This window comes from Fulmarus glacialis, unplaced genomic scaffold, assembly GCF_000690835.1.
Source record: "Fulmarus glacialis isolate BGI_N327 unplaced genomic scaffold, ASM69083v1 scaffold41689, whole genome shotgun sequence".
Classification (NCBI taxonomy): Eukaryota; Metazoa; Chordata; class Aves; order Procellariiformes; family Procellariidae; genus Fulmarus; species Fulmarus glacialis.
Window position 1 is genome coordinate 16,108 of NW_009233365.1, and position 14,395 is coordinate 30,502.

The 14,395-nt window shown below is 40.7% G+C and overlaps 1 protein-coding gene across 1 annotated transcript in view; it reads right to left on the reverse strand.

The window, feature by feature from the left end:
- The window catches only part of LOC104082251 (uncharacterized protein C20orf26-like), a gene marked incomplete at both ends in the record, with an annotated part of 61,565 nt that overhangs the window by 15,811 nt on the left and 31,359 nt on the right, over positions 1–14,395 (reverse strand). Inside the window, one exon of the mRNA XM_009585302.1 lies at positions 7,946–8,073. Coding sequence (XP_009583597.1) covers positions 7,946–8,073 — 128 coding nt within the window. The remainder of the gene's footprint in view (positions 1–7,945; positions 8,074–14,395) is intronic.

Below are 14,395 nucleotides of genomic sequence, written 5' to 3' on the forward strand. Positions count from 1 at the left end.
CTCTTTCAAAAACTATCGTATTCACTCAAGATCTGTGGTATTTCCAGGATCTAGCTTATTAAAATCAGCATGGCAAAGTCCTTACAGTATGAATTGTTATGTGACAGAACAGGAAAATCTAAAGAGCTCTTTCCTTGGCCCATACAAAATACATAGCTGAATCAGACACATCCGTATACTTAGGTGGGAACACCCATAGCTACAAAGTTTACAAGATTAGCACTACCATCCCAAATGTAAGTTGGCTTTGAATTTGACCAAACCAAAGTACCACCCAACCACTGCTTTAGCGAGAGCATTTCCTTACTAAAATTTCAGTTCCCATTCCATAAGTGTTTCAGCATTTCATCCTGTTCAAAGTATAAAACAGGGCAATTATTTTTCTAGACAGAAAATGAGGGATATCTGATGATGGCCTTGGTAGTTACAGTCTCTAGCTGTTTAAATCTAATCACCTGGCAGATTCAAAATCACAGTTGAGAGACATCAACACAATTTTCCCCAAATAGGATAACCATAAATTGGGCAGTAGAACTAAAGTGTGGTTGAAATTTTGCTGTTTTGTCTGCTCCTGTATGAATGGTTCAGCGAATAACATACAGTGCAAATTCCAGCTTGTTAATAGGACATTTTTACTATTATTGGCCAATCACCCATGTTAAAACTACGGAGGGGGGTGGGGGTGGGGTGTTTGTGGCTCTCTACTTACCAGACCCCAGTTTTCCATATTATTGCAGAGGAGATTAGTATTTTGACTCTGTGATGTTGCTTGGTGCAGATTTGGCAATTTGGCTGCCTTCACAGAGATGAAAAAGTATGCACCCTAGAAAAGCCCATGGATGTCAAAAGATAGACTTCCCTTGCATTTGAAGGGCTTGAGATTTGTACCAACGTTTTTGCCCTAGCTTATGGCCATACATTCTCCTCCTGACAGCAAGAGCACGCAGAAAGAGAAGATATTCATAAAAGTTGCATGTTCTGAGGCACCACCCCAGTGCCACGTCCTCTTGACAGAAAGCTGGCAGCCCAGGAAGGACAGGGACACGGCTGGTGGAAGAGTCAGCTGGGCCAAAATTCCTGATCTCAAACATCTGCATGTAGCAGCTGCGGATCTGGGCCTCGCAGCACCTCCAGCCCTGGCAGCCTGATGAGCACAGCTGCCTCACTGATATTGCATCCCTGAACGTGAAACAGCCCCGAGAGGTGCAGCACCATAAAGCCATGTAATGCCCATCTCTTCACCAGGGCAACACGATACTTCTCCAACAGCTCCTTCCCAAATGGCCCATGCCCTGTAGCTCGCATGAAACTGAAATTATGCCTGATTAATGCAGAGATGCTACTGACCATCACACTCCTAGGGAAACAAACCACACAGCACGATGTGTTACAGTTCACACTATAATGCAGTGTGGTAACATCGTACTGGAAGCAGTCGAGCTACAGCACTGTGGAGCTCCATCTAACCTAACTAATCCGCATTAGAAGTTCAGAGAATCTAGATAACACAGCGTACAGTAAAGATTCACCATCTCATTACTATATCTTATGTACTCCCAACTCTCATTTCAACGTAAACTGCATTCAGACTCTCCTCCTTCCTGGGATCTGGAGGGTAATCACAGTAATCCAGAAAAGGAACCTTAAAATTTCAGCTCATCAAGCATTCAGAAGAAACAAGCAAGTACCTTCATATAGCGATCTTCATTTGTCACAACCCTCACCCTGCCCGTTAGAGTACATACATATATACACATGAACAGGAATCAAATCTACACTAATCACTAGAGGGAAGGATCACAACTTAACCAGCCAACTATTCTTTTCTCCATTGTAGTAGTCTAAACAGTCTTCTGTGCTTCAAAACCAATCCGTAGGCAGTTTATAGACTGCTTCAAAGGACTCAGTAGTTACACCTCCACAACAGCTCTGGGAAACAAACTTCAAACAAAGAAAAATAAATACAAACAGAAGAGAAAGTACATCTCCTCCATCACTTTAGCAGAGAACTGGAAAACCTAAATGCAGTGTTTGCACTTGGAATGCTTCTTTATTTGCTTTGAACTGCATTGATCAGAGAGCTACCAGATGCTTCGGGCAGTCAGGTTACCAAGCTCTCTACATTGCTGCTGAAAAAGCCATGCTAATGTCATACTTAGTCACCACGAGAGGTATGATAAATACAAAATACAATTCTATAAAAATTCTTGTGACTCATTTCAATTTTGAAACAGGCCTTTTATGAGAACACTACTATTTCCAAGATCAGTTTTAACATGCAACAAGAAGTTAGGAGTATTCACATATAAATAGTAACAAAAAAAAAAAAATATCTACACATACAAACTTAAAGTGTGAAAGAATAGTTTGGGTTCAGACAAATGTTTGCATATGTTTAAAGATGCAAGTACTTAAGATCTTATTTAAAACTGAAAACTATCTCTAAAGCAAGAATCTGACTATAAAAGAACAACATATCAATGCTAATTGAGTATCATTTTTTGGCAGAGGCATGTCAAATGGCTGTTAGGAAGGCTGATCTTGACCCACATTCTCTCCCGTAGTTTATGTCTGGTATCAGTCACTGACAGTGTTCATTGTGATCCTGACTGCGCAACACGGCGAGATATGACCTATCTTATTTATCTCTGTCACAACTTGATCTCTATTCACCAGAAATGATGGAAGGCAACAATGTCTGAAGGACACAGGCCCGGTGACACTGAACACATGGTCGACTACAACATTGTTCTGGATTTGCCTTGGTATGAAAAAAAGGCAGTCAAAAGGAAGCACATGTATATCAATTCATGTGGCAAAGATAGATAGTATAAAACAATGAAGATCACTAAACCATTCATTACATGTTAGCTCTGTGATCAGCAAGTAAGCACTAACTATTTAATTAGTCAACTAATTAGTGACAAGCAACATGGAAGGCTTCAGATGTTCTCAGACAAATGCAAAGATAAAAAGCCTAATTAAACAGCAAGCATTATGCTAACTATTGCCAAACAGGACAGATGTGCAGGATATTGTATAATACTGTGCTGCCAGATAATGGCAGTTGTAGCTGTTCTGTCAGAAACCTTGTTTTAAAGATCCCTGCCATTTCTAAGCTAATCTTAGACACCTTTAACTCACACAGGGAGAAACCGTCCTGCAGACAAAAACTCACAGATTTACTGTGTTAGATTCTAATTCTACTTTTAGAAAAAAGTTCAGGGCTTTGACAAAAATATACTTTAATCCATTTGCTTTTTAAATGCAATAATTATTTGAATGCACCCACATGGAAAGGGGAATATATTTCACAACATTTTCATGCAAAATATTGTGATCTTAACCACCATTCATTTATTGCAATTTTGTGTAGCACATTATGTATATTCCCAACATCCTCAGAGAATAAGTCATTGTTTACACCAGAGGTTGGATTAAGGAGGTTTTCGAAATCATGGATTAAAAAGGGTTTTCCTTATAATCAGAAGACAATAACGCTTTCCACAGCTATATGCAAAGAGGTGGATAAAAAGCTAATTGGTTCACTACACTGGAACCAATGACAAGATACTGCTGTGAGCAAGCTTTTTGCATTCTTGCAGCCAAACTTCAATCACCTGCTGTCAGGGCGTACTAGTTAGCATGCTTTTCTGTAACTCATCCACCAGAGTAAACTGAAAATGCTGCTTTTTTTAACTTGTATGTTCTTCTGGTCTAATGCTGGTGCCATTACCATCATTCTTAAATTATCAAAGAAAACAAGAAGAAACAAAAAAACCCTGCCCTGCTGGTAAATTAGTATTTAGCAATGAGGTTATTTTTTAAAGCATGTCAGTACTTGGGAATATGAAAAGATTAAAAGCTGTAGCTTACATACATTTAAGGGAACACTGGTTTAACTGAGGACTATGCAACTCAGTATCCCCAATTCTAGCTGTTCACACTTTTTAAAATGAATTGTTTAACTGCAGTTGATATTTCTCCTGCAAAAAAAACCAAGAATTGGTATTTGCAGAACTCTGAACTGAACCCATTACTCCTTTTCTCATATTCACGATATGAGGTACTGATATTCTGTGCTCATGAAAACAGATTTTACACTTGAAAATAATTTTTAGATACAATTTTCATTGAATACTTGCCAGTTGAATATTTAAAACATTTTTTTCATGTATAAATTTAGCATATGCATACTTGATCTCAGTGAGGATGACCAAAAAAAGTTTTAAAAACTTCCTTTAGCCTTAAATCAGACTCCTTTTTAGGGTCTTCATTCACGTAATTTGTCAACGTTAGTGGCTCATAGTACTGCAAATGTAAGGGGGGGGCACGCACATATTTACTGGAATGTCTGATAAAACTCTCTTTCTTGTCATTTCCTCCCCCCCCAAGACCAAGTCACCCAAGGGAAACTAAAAAATAAATAAAACTTGTATTTTAGCTTAACCTCTCTTTGGAGTTTCTTTGACTTGATTCACTCCATTGCTGAAAGGGCTTTCTCCCCACATCCTGCAACAAAGGGGAGGCAGGAGCGCCAGTCAGCACTAACAGTTTGGAGGGCAGAGAACAATAGAGGCTGAGACTCTGTTGCTGGGCTGAGCTGCTTTTTCACAAGGGGAGTATTTGTTCAGTTGCTACTTCTCCTTTAGGACTGGACATCGCTCAGAGTTTACACCACTTTAACAAACGGTCTGATGCTGCTGCAATTTATCTAACCTTGTGTTAGTGTTAGAGAGTGACCTAAGTCCTGGCTTTGTGCAAGGGGAAGCATATAATTGCACTGCCCAGGAGGAGCCTCATGCAGGAATTGTGGGAATCACAATTCCTTCCCTGCTTGCCACGCTCCTGCAGGGAAGTTAATTACTGCAGCAATTTATGATGCAACTCACTCCCCCCGCTTCCACAGCGTCTCAGCTCCGCTGCCGAGCTCGCTGCAGCTCCTCACGTGTCGGACAGCAGCAGCCTCCAGAGCCGCTTTCGCACCTGCACCCGCTGACAGCCGGCCGAGCGCGAGAAGGGAGGCCAGGCTCTGTCTGCATTACTGCCAGCACTGCCGCCTCCATCGCTCGCCTGTTTCTTGAATAAAAAATTCATATGCATCCCAAAGAAAAGTAGCGCTATAGCTGAAAACACGTCTGCATGTGATCACACTCCAAGAAAAAAAAAATCAGCAGGACGTATTTATTTGAATGGTGGAACATGAATAATGAGATCACCTTCACTGACCTAGCGTTAGATTAAGCGCAACGGATGCAATTCTCCAGGGCTCAGAGTACCCCGAGCATTAGGAAGAAGCTTTGCCTTCTGGCAGGTCATTCCATAGACTCATTTGCCGCATTTCTGCATTGCCCTCTGAAATAACGGGCGCTGCTTTGGGTGCACCAAGTGCTCTGACCTCTCTGACAATCTGTTTCCAGAAACTCCAACCGCAAGGTAACGAGCCACAGCGAAAGACTGAAGCAGCATTTTGTAAGGTAACAGTTCACAGCACACAGTCCCCCTTTGCGGCACGGTTCGGGTGGATAGGAAGCGGTGCCCACGGCTGCTCCGCGGCGCTGCTCTGAGAGCGACAACACTGAACTTCCCCAGGAGCACTCTGCCGCGGCAGACGTGCCGCGAACTGGGGTGCCCCTGCCCCAGCACAATGGGAGCGAGAGGCAGCCTGCTGCAGCTCTCAAGTGAGCAGAGGTCATTCTCGTGATTATTTCTCTGTTCAATGAAAAATATATTTCTTCAGTCTCAAACAAGTTGAAAACACTTGTAAAATCTAGTTCTAATAATTGTTATGTAGGTAAGTGAATTACATTTGTGTGTTTCCATGGTGACTGATAATGTAAAATAATTAAGTATGAAGAATAACGAGGAGAAAACTACTTCCTCTTTTTAAGGATTAGAGGCTTACAAATTGATTCAATCTAGCTATTTTTAGTGCATGTAACCTTTGCAAAGAATGTTAGAAAATCATGAGTAAATTAAACTAAATTGTATTAAAAGGCCTTCACATTGATCAGGAGGCTTTACCTGCTGCTGATGTGAAAATTAAAAAAATAATCTTTCTTAAATTTATACATATATTAATATAAATTCTGTGACATTTTGCACTAAGTGCTGACTGCCTGCTTTTTGCGTTCTCAGAGCAATACTCAATTTCTCTTAAGCAGGAGCACTCCATTTGTGCAGCGCTGAAGCCAGCACTCTCTCCTATGTACAAGAAGAACATGTTCTGCAAGAACTCGTTGCTAGAGTATTGTTTAAACAAAACTTCTGGCTGAAAAGTCTTGGTTGAGGTATCTCAGAGGAGGGTATCTATAAAGGATTGCCCCGCAGACACAATACTATCTCTATGTCCTGTTCACTACAGAAGGATTTAGCTTCTGGCTGACTGACTTGGTTGGAGCGTAAATACGCTTTGTTTTTCCCTCACAGTATTTTATACTGGAAGCATAGTAATAAACAGCACAGGATGAATAACAAGAAAGTGGCTCATAGCTTTAAAGTACATTTTTAACTGAATTTTGGGTGGAACTGAAAGCCTAAAAGGTGCTGACCACAGGAGGATGAGAGGAAAACTATTTTACCTCAAGAGGGGATGCTCTATAGGAAGTCAGGAACTAAGAAAAAAGAGCACTGCTCCAGCAATATGACAACATCCATAAAGCACTTCAACGTTTTCTTCTCTTGCCATATTGATATTTTAATTTGTGATGTTATTAATGGTTGTTGTAGAAATACAAACTCTTGGCTTAACTGAAAAAAATAGGCAAAATTTTCAATTCTCTGCCAACCTTAAAAATGCCAGCCTCCCTTAGTTTTTGCAATGAACGTTTTGTTGTAACAATCGCATACAGAATTTGAGTTTTATATTCATTTCTGCAAGTCTGTCAAGACGTTTCTAGTACGTATGTTTAATCTATGAGGAAAACAACAATTGCATAAAAGGAATTGCATTATCACATACACAGTCTGACTTCCTGATAACCCCCTAAAACTGGTATGGAGGGGGTACTGGCATAGAAGGTGCAAGCAATGAGATATCAGAGAGAGCACCCCTGACCTAACTTTGGAAAGTCTGTAAAACAGCAGAACTCGTCCACAGGTTTACTCTGGCTTAGACAATGGAAGGTATAAAAACAGTTGCATACATTTATTCCCCTTCTCAACCAGTTTATTTACTCCAGTTTGGATAACTCAACGTAACCACAGCAATTCGATTTGCAGTTTTACTGCTGAAAAATTCTTTAATGTATGCTGGTGGCCTGTGTTCTTGGTGGGCCCTTGAGCAGGCTGTGACTGCCAGAGAGAAGTGTCCTCTGCTAGACCTTTCCCACACCTACTCTAGGGTCTACAGCAAAAATGGCAGAAGGGCCAGAAATGACAATTTTTTGGTTCCTGAACAATCCCGAACATCAAAAGCCTCATCAGAATCAAAAGCATCAAAAGGTGTTATCAGAATCTAAAGAATCACAGTGAGATTACAACTCAACAAGCTCACGTTGTACATTTCTGCACAGCTCTGAGAACATAGCATCACAACGAGGTAAGAGAAGGGAGGGATTCAGGCAGTGATTTGTGATCCCACTGGGCACAACAACTAGCTTTAAAGATCAGTGCTGCTTTGGAGCACACATGAAGGGCTATGGACTTAACATCCCCTTACAGGATTTTTGGATAAGAACAAGGGTCAAACAGATTTTAAGTATGTGGAATTCTCATTTTCAGTGTGCCTTCACCTTGAGGATCTACTAGCAACATTGTCAGCATTTTTGAGTTCCAGTCAGCCAGGATGCAAGCACCTATCTCTTTACATTTGCAGACACTCAGTCCTTTAACATCTAGTACTTGAATACAGACCCAAAGCACGCTTCTAAATGAAGGAAGCAAGCCCCTTCAAACAAAAGGTAACATGTTCTTCTCAGTAAAGGAAATTAAATTAAAAACTTACCAAAAAATGAGCGTTTCCAGAAAAGAGATTCCAACATCAGATGCACCAACCACCACAATTCTAGTATTGATAGACGCTTTAGATTCCAGTACCAGCTTTCGATTTATGTGGTTCAAAGAATAACTCAGCTGTAAAAAATATGTAAAATGACATAGAAATGCATTAAAAAACCAGCAAAAGTCTGCTAAGAATCATTAAACCATCAGTAACGCATTACCTTGCATTCATACAAAACTTATTATGGCTCACCGACATGACTAATACTATGATTCTTCCATGCACAGCACAAGACAACACAGTAGATAGATGGTACTAAAATGTTGAAATATGTGCATGTTTAATAGGTCACAGAAAATTAGCAGAGCTTAATGGTCTGGCTTCTGGAAAAGATGCTGTGGAGTCCTTGTAAGAGAGGAGAAAACACTGCCTATTCTATAATTTACTACCATTTAGCTAACACCTGGGGAACATATATTTACAGAACGTTAAGGCCATTTTTATACCTTCTAGAGCAGTTTTTACTCTTGCTGTTTTATTTATGGAAATGGTTTTACTTGGAAATTCATTAGGAACTTATATCTTGAGTGTCTTTGTGTGTTTAATTGAAAACTCACATCCAAAATGACAGAATTAACCTTCTTTTTTTTTTTTTTTTTTAAATACACTGAAAGCCAGGCCGTCAAATGAGTAAACTAGTATCTCAGTGCCACTGAGATCAATACTCTGGCCAAAAATCTTACTATAAAGTTTTTAATTACTAGCTTCTCAGTTTCCGTTCTTCTTAATACATACACCATTTAAGACAATAAACTCCATGGTTTTTTTTTTAATTTGTGTCTCTAGGTCTCACTAGCTAACAGAGATTCTCAAAACAAATATGCAAGAAAGGGTCAAGAGATAATATTGCATTTGACAATTGGTTTTGTGCCCTGAACTATATTTAGTTTTTTTAGTTTTCAAATTTCTGATGAAAGACAGGGAAATACTTTCCATCTTGCAGTACAACACACTTCACATTTTTCTTATTGCTTTGGGTTGTATACATTCACATTTCACAGAATGCATAATTGCAGATTCATAAATGCACTGAAGAGACAAATAGAAAATGGAGCTACTTTTATTATTTGCCAGACACTTCTATATATTTCTGCTATTTCACTTAAGCAGGAAGCAATCTAACAGTTCTAACAGGTTTTCCTCTATTACGAATAGGAGACAGAGGGTTAATAAAATTAAGTCCTCTAAATTCCTCCTATGAAATTACAGTAGAAATATATTCTCCATATATTAGTTGACAGAGTAACTCAATATATGAAGAATAAGTATTTTATTTTAAAGCTATGATAATGACATTGGCCTTCTCAAGAAGTACATGGCACATTGAGATCCCCAAGAGATCTTTCATACCATGTATGTCTTTGCAATGTTGGAGACCCACTCCAATGTTGGAGCTGAGATTTCAGCACAGCCTTACTACAGAAGGTGCAGAATTGTCTGTATAACACACTGGAGTGCTGTCCTATACCTTAAGGAAAGATTATGGACCAATTACTTGCAAACTGTCATCACTGTATAGCGAGTAATTTAAAATGTGGCAAAATTAAATGCCTTCTTTGGTCAGGCAACATGATTTTTTACTGCCAGATAAATGTTCTTCCGGTTGCAGTTCATCACAGTGCAATGATGACATCCAGTGGTGAGCCAGATTCATCTCAGGGACTGGACTTCACTAAGAAAATTCCAGAAGATGTCATAAAAAGTATACTAGCCCATGGTGGCTGCTTAACGAAGTCAAAAGTGTGAAACCTAGCACGTGCCTGCAGTCTCACAGCCAGCCCTGCACCAAGGAACGCCTTGACTAGCCAGGGCTAAGCCACAGAATGACTGTAATGCTGCCCAAATCGTTGTTATATAAGTCATCTACGAGTCTCTACAAACAAGCCTAACAATCTAATCCAAAGCCAGTGCTTTTTAACACTGTTAAACACTTCTTACAGCAGGATTTGCCAGTAAAAAGGGTTTTGATCATAAATGAAACTATAACACTTCCACATTTCAGAAACTGAAAAAACCTTTTCTATTTCATTGAAAAGGTACATCAATGGAAGAGATTTTAAGAAATGAGAAGAACCGATGCCAATTATTAAAGGCATGCCCCACTGCTTAAAATAGAACTTGGACTATGTTTTCTATAACATTCTAAATGGGTACGCCCTGACTACAATGTTTGACATTGTTCTGCAACTGCTGACACTTGTGGAGATCTCCTGGTACCAGAAATAGGAGTGGAGGATATTGTGCTTAAGGCCCTAATCTTGGTATTCAAATTCCTTGGGTTTGTGAACTCTGCAGACAAGAACTCTGACAGGTTTTTTTTTGCTGCACACAGAGAGTTGCAACTTCCTAGAAAATGCCTTCTGGAAGAAAAATTATTAGTGATGTTTTTGCTGAAGTGTGGCTCTTAACAAAATTAATAAAAAGGTAAAAAGAACACGAAGAGAAACTACTTGTAATGTACCTAATCAACCAAAATAACCAGACAGGAATGTCAGCAGCTAATAGGATAAACCCAATAGACCTTACAGCAATGCCAAGTTCAAACATCTCCTTCTACTGCAGTGCTGTGTTGGTTGGTTTTTGTTTGGGTTGTGTTGGTTTTTTTTTAAATGTACTCCAACAATGAAATGCAAAACAGTAATACAATTTCCTAGGGAAGAGTTGTATCTAATTTATGAAATGGCTTCTGTATTAATGATACAAAGGCAGCATATGAGTAGAATATAACTGTTTTTGTTCACCACACAATGGCCCCAACACCAACAGCTGTCATGCTTCAGAAATCACCTTTCTAACAGCTAAGTACACTAAATGGCCCCAGGGAGTAAGGAATTAGGTGGATTGGTCCCATAATACCACCTTATTTTAACAAAATGTCAGGACAAATGACTACATATGTTCCCCAGAGGAGTAATCAGACATCATAATTGATAGGTCAATAGCAAACTCTAACTTGTTTATTTTGTATCCAATTTATTAAATAAACCAGCAATCATTAACTAATGTAAGGCAAAAAGCCATAATTGCCATCGTTAGAAAAGGCATACATAGCTCAGAAAAAAGTATTTTCTTTGATTATCAAAAAGATTATTTTTCCCCCCTTTCCACACTGGTATCTGACAGCCTCTGCCATTGCACCACCTGCCACGTTGCTTCCACCTGGGGGGCAGGGGGCCATCCACGCCTTCAGTTCCAACTGCTGACAAAGGTGGCCTTTCTTGATTAAGCTGTGGGGGGGATTTTACATGCGGACAGCCAGTGCCATCCACTTAGAGGCCTTCAAACTCTACCGCCATTAAAAACGCTTATGCATTTCTCAGAATACGCCAGTGAAAACACAAGCCCTGCTTGTAAATCATGTCTTTCACTTACGATCTCACAGCACAGTGTGTGCCAGAGTAGGATTAATTTACAGCATTAGAAATTCACACATCCTTCTACCCGAAGTAACCAATGGAAAAAGATACATGAAATAATTATTTGGTTTTAGCAAACACATTTGTATGCACTTTTTCCTTTCCACTTTCAAACCAGGTAAAGCATCATACATTCATTGTGCATGCCCTGATCTCCCATCTGGGTAGCCACTCAGTTTGTGTATTGCCTGGGAAGGCGTTCATTGCACGTTTACTCAACAATATACACTGGTGGTACAAACTCAGATGGAGAATATTTGGTAGCTCCTTTTAGTTCTGTTTGCAAACATTGGACCCTCGGCTATTTGTAGGACTTCTAAAAATGTTTATTGTAATTGTTCTACAATAGGTCTGGTTTTATAGCAAATGTTACCTTCATTTAAACAGAAAAAAAGGAAACTGAGCATCCAAAAATGAAAAACCAAGTTGGGCAAGGATTTCAACTTCGACAAAAAAGGAGCAGCACAATGTTCCGAGTTGGGTATTGGTAAACATATCCTAGTAAAACATCAGTGTGTCAAAGAGCTGTTACACTCATCACTGGAACTCTTCATGCAGAGACTCCATAATGCAGCAGAATTTAGACTTGATTTTATTACACACTGAGGACTTGGGCCTTATCCAGCTAAACACACTTAAGTGTTTGCTAAATTTTAAGTATGTTAAAGTGCCCCTGAACTCAGAAGGACTGCTCAGGGTACTACAAGATGAACATGGGACTGACTGACTTGTTATGTACTCAGCATCTTCACAGATCCCTCATTACTACAGGAAGTAACAGGGAACCACCCGGAGGGACCTTCCCAGCCCTATCGTGGGGGATTCTACGCCTGCCTGCGATGCTTTTTTTTTTTAATTTAGCATTTGTTACTGAGAAACCTGAGTGATAGTTACTGCTGTACAGGATCTACATAATTTGATCTCTGTTTCTGTAAAAACCATCAGAAGAAGTAAAAATGATTAATAAACCTGTTCCTAGATTAGTGCTAAGGTCAGTGATAGTGGCATGTGAACAAGAAAGTGAACAAGCGGAGCTATTTTAATTTCAAGCTCCATTTGAATCACAAGAAAAAAAGAAAAAACAATGTTTACCAAGGAGATATGAACAAAAGTTATTGGAAAATGTATGCTTTTTCATCCTGCATTTTTTTCCTTTTCTAAATACCAGCTACATTCCAAAAAGTCGCATTAGGAATGTCAGTAAACATGTTTTCAAAAGCTGTTTCCAAGCATTCACAGATTTACACAAACACCAGAAACAGAAGAAGGAAAAAGAAATACAACTGTGATGAAGACTGCAGCCTGAATTTTGTCATCTTTGTCAAAGAACCTTTGTTTAGTAACTGTGGCTCTATAAAACTGGTTGCACACATAATACCTAGCCTTTATATATTATTTTTCATCCACAGACCTCAAAGGCCTTTTGAGGCCTTCATATAGGTAAATGCTGATCTTCAGCTTCTGGAAGCACAGTCTATATATTCACGACCAATTTCTATCCCACAGGGTGTTCTTGGAGGGAGGGGAAAGCAGGTAGTAAACAGAATTTTTTTTTTTTGGGCCAAGATTCAAAAAACCATACAAAAATGTAGCAACATCTAGGAATTTTCAGCCTGAAATACCTTCCAGATATTATCTAGCTGGATTCCCAGCATAAATGTGGCAGGAAATACAGGAGGGGTTGGGCTGGACAGCTCTCAATTCTGTATGTCAAATTTACATAAACCATCATAGGTCTACACTTGACATTAATAAGCTAGACTGATTTACTCCCAGAGACGATCTGGCTGTGCCCAAAGGCACAACAGCAAAACTGGAGCTTGCAATAATCATACACTGTCTATCGATGCAATGCCAAAAGATTGTCTCACTGTCCTGCTCGTCAGAAGTCCTCGCAAAGGACTGGCCTCCATAAGCTCAAAGTCTGTACAACAGAGAAACACGTACAGCCAGTCACCGGGTAGAGGACCCCTGTGAGAACACTTTGACTGGGCACAGTTTGCACAGAAACAACCGACCAAGAAAAAAAGCTAGCAGCTTGCATTAGCGACTGAAATGGACACTGAGCCAATCTGGAGAGGCGGATAAACCAATATCCACACTGCTCACCAGCGATGTTAGCTGATCCCGAAATCTCATTGCAAATGCTACCACCAATAATCACTCAGTCATCTGACAAGAATGACCAATGCCTCCACCTTGCACACAAATCCAGCGTCTATAAAGGTTCACTGTGCTGACAGCAGCCCAGCAGACAGTACTTTCAATTGACAGCATTTCCCCCTGCAGCAGAAGCGCGATTGATGCACTACGCATCCAAACGCCGGACTGAACACCTCCAAGCTGGTGATCACATGCATGCCCCAGCCTGCCGCATTCCTCTGGTAGACGCCATGCCCTGGCAGCACTGCCTGGCTCCCCACCAGCACCAAGGTGCTGCTGAGAATGGCTGCTCAGGTGGCACCATCCTGCACCAAACCGCTCCCCGGGAGCATGACGCAGGCAGGCACGCGATGCCAGGCTGCTGCAAGCGGGCGGCTGCAGACCCGGCCCTGCCAAGGAGGACAGGGATGGCGCTGAGCCCTCGCCGCCTGTGCTGCTTTGTGTCTGTCCACGTGGAGACGGGTCTGCTCTAGAGAGACAGAGGTGCTTTGGGAAAGCTGTCATGGAAACCGTTCTGCTGGGGTACCTCTCTGGCACTCTGGTTCTGGCAGTTGCAGTGAGGACCAGCAGCATCCTCCTGTACATTTTTGTGCCGCGCTCCGTGGCATTGGTGACTACCCAGCAACAAGGCTCCACAGCGCAGGGGCTGGGCAGTTCAAGGCTGCAAACTCCCACTTGCTTTCTCCCTGCAGCCCCCCCTGTGCTTCCCGATGGGGGTAAGAGCAGGTTCTGCTCTCACTACGCAGCTCTGCTTCTCCACATACCAGCAGTATAAATAGTGCCAGCTCCTCTCAATGACATGCCCTCTCCCAGA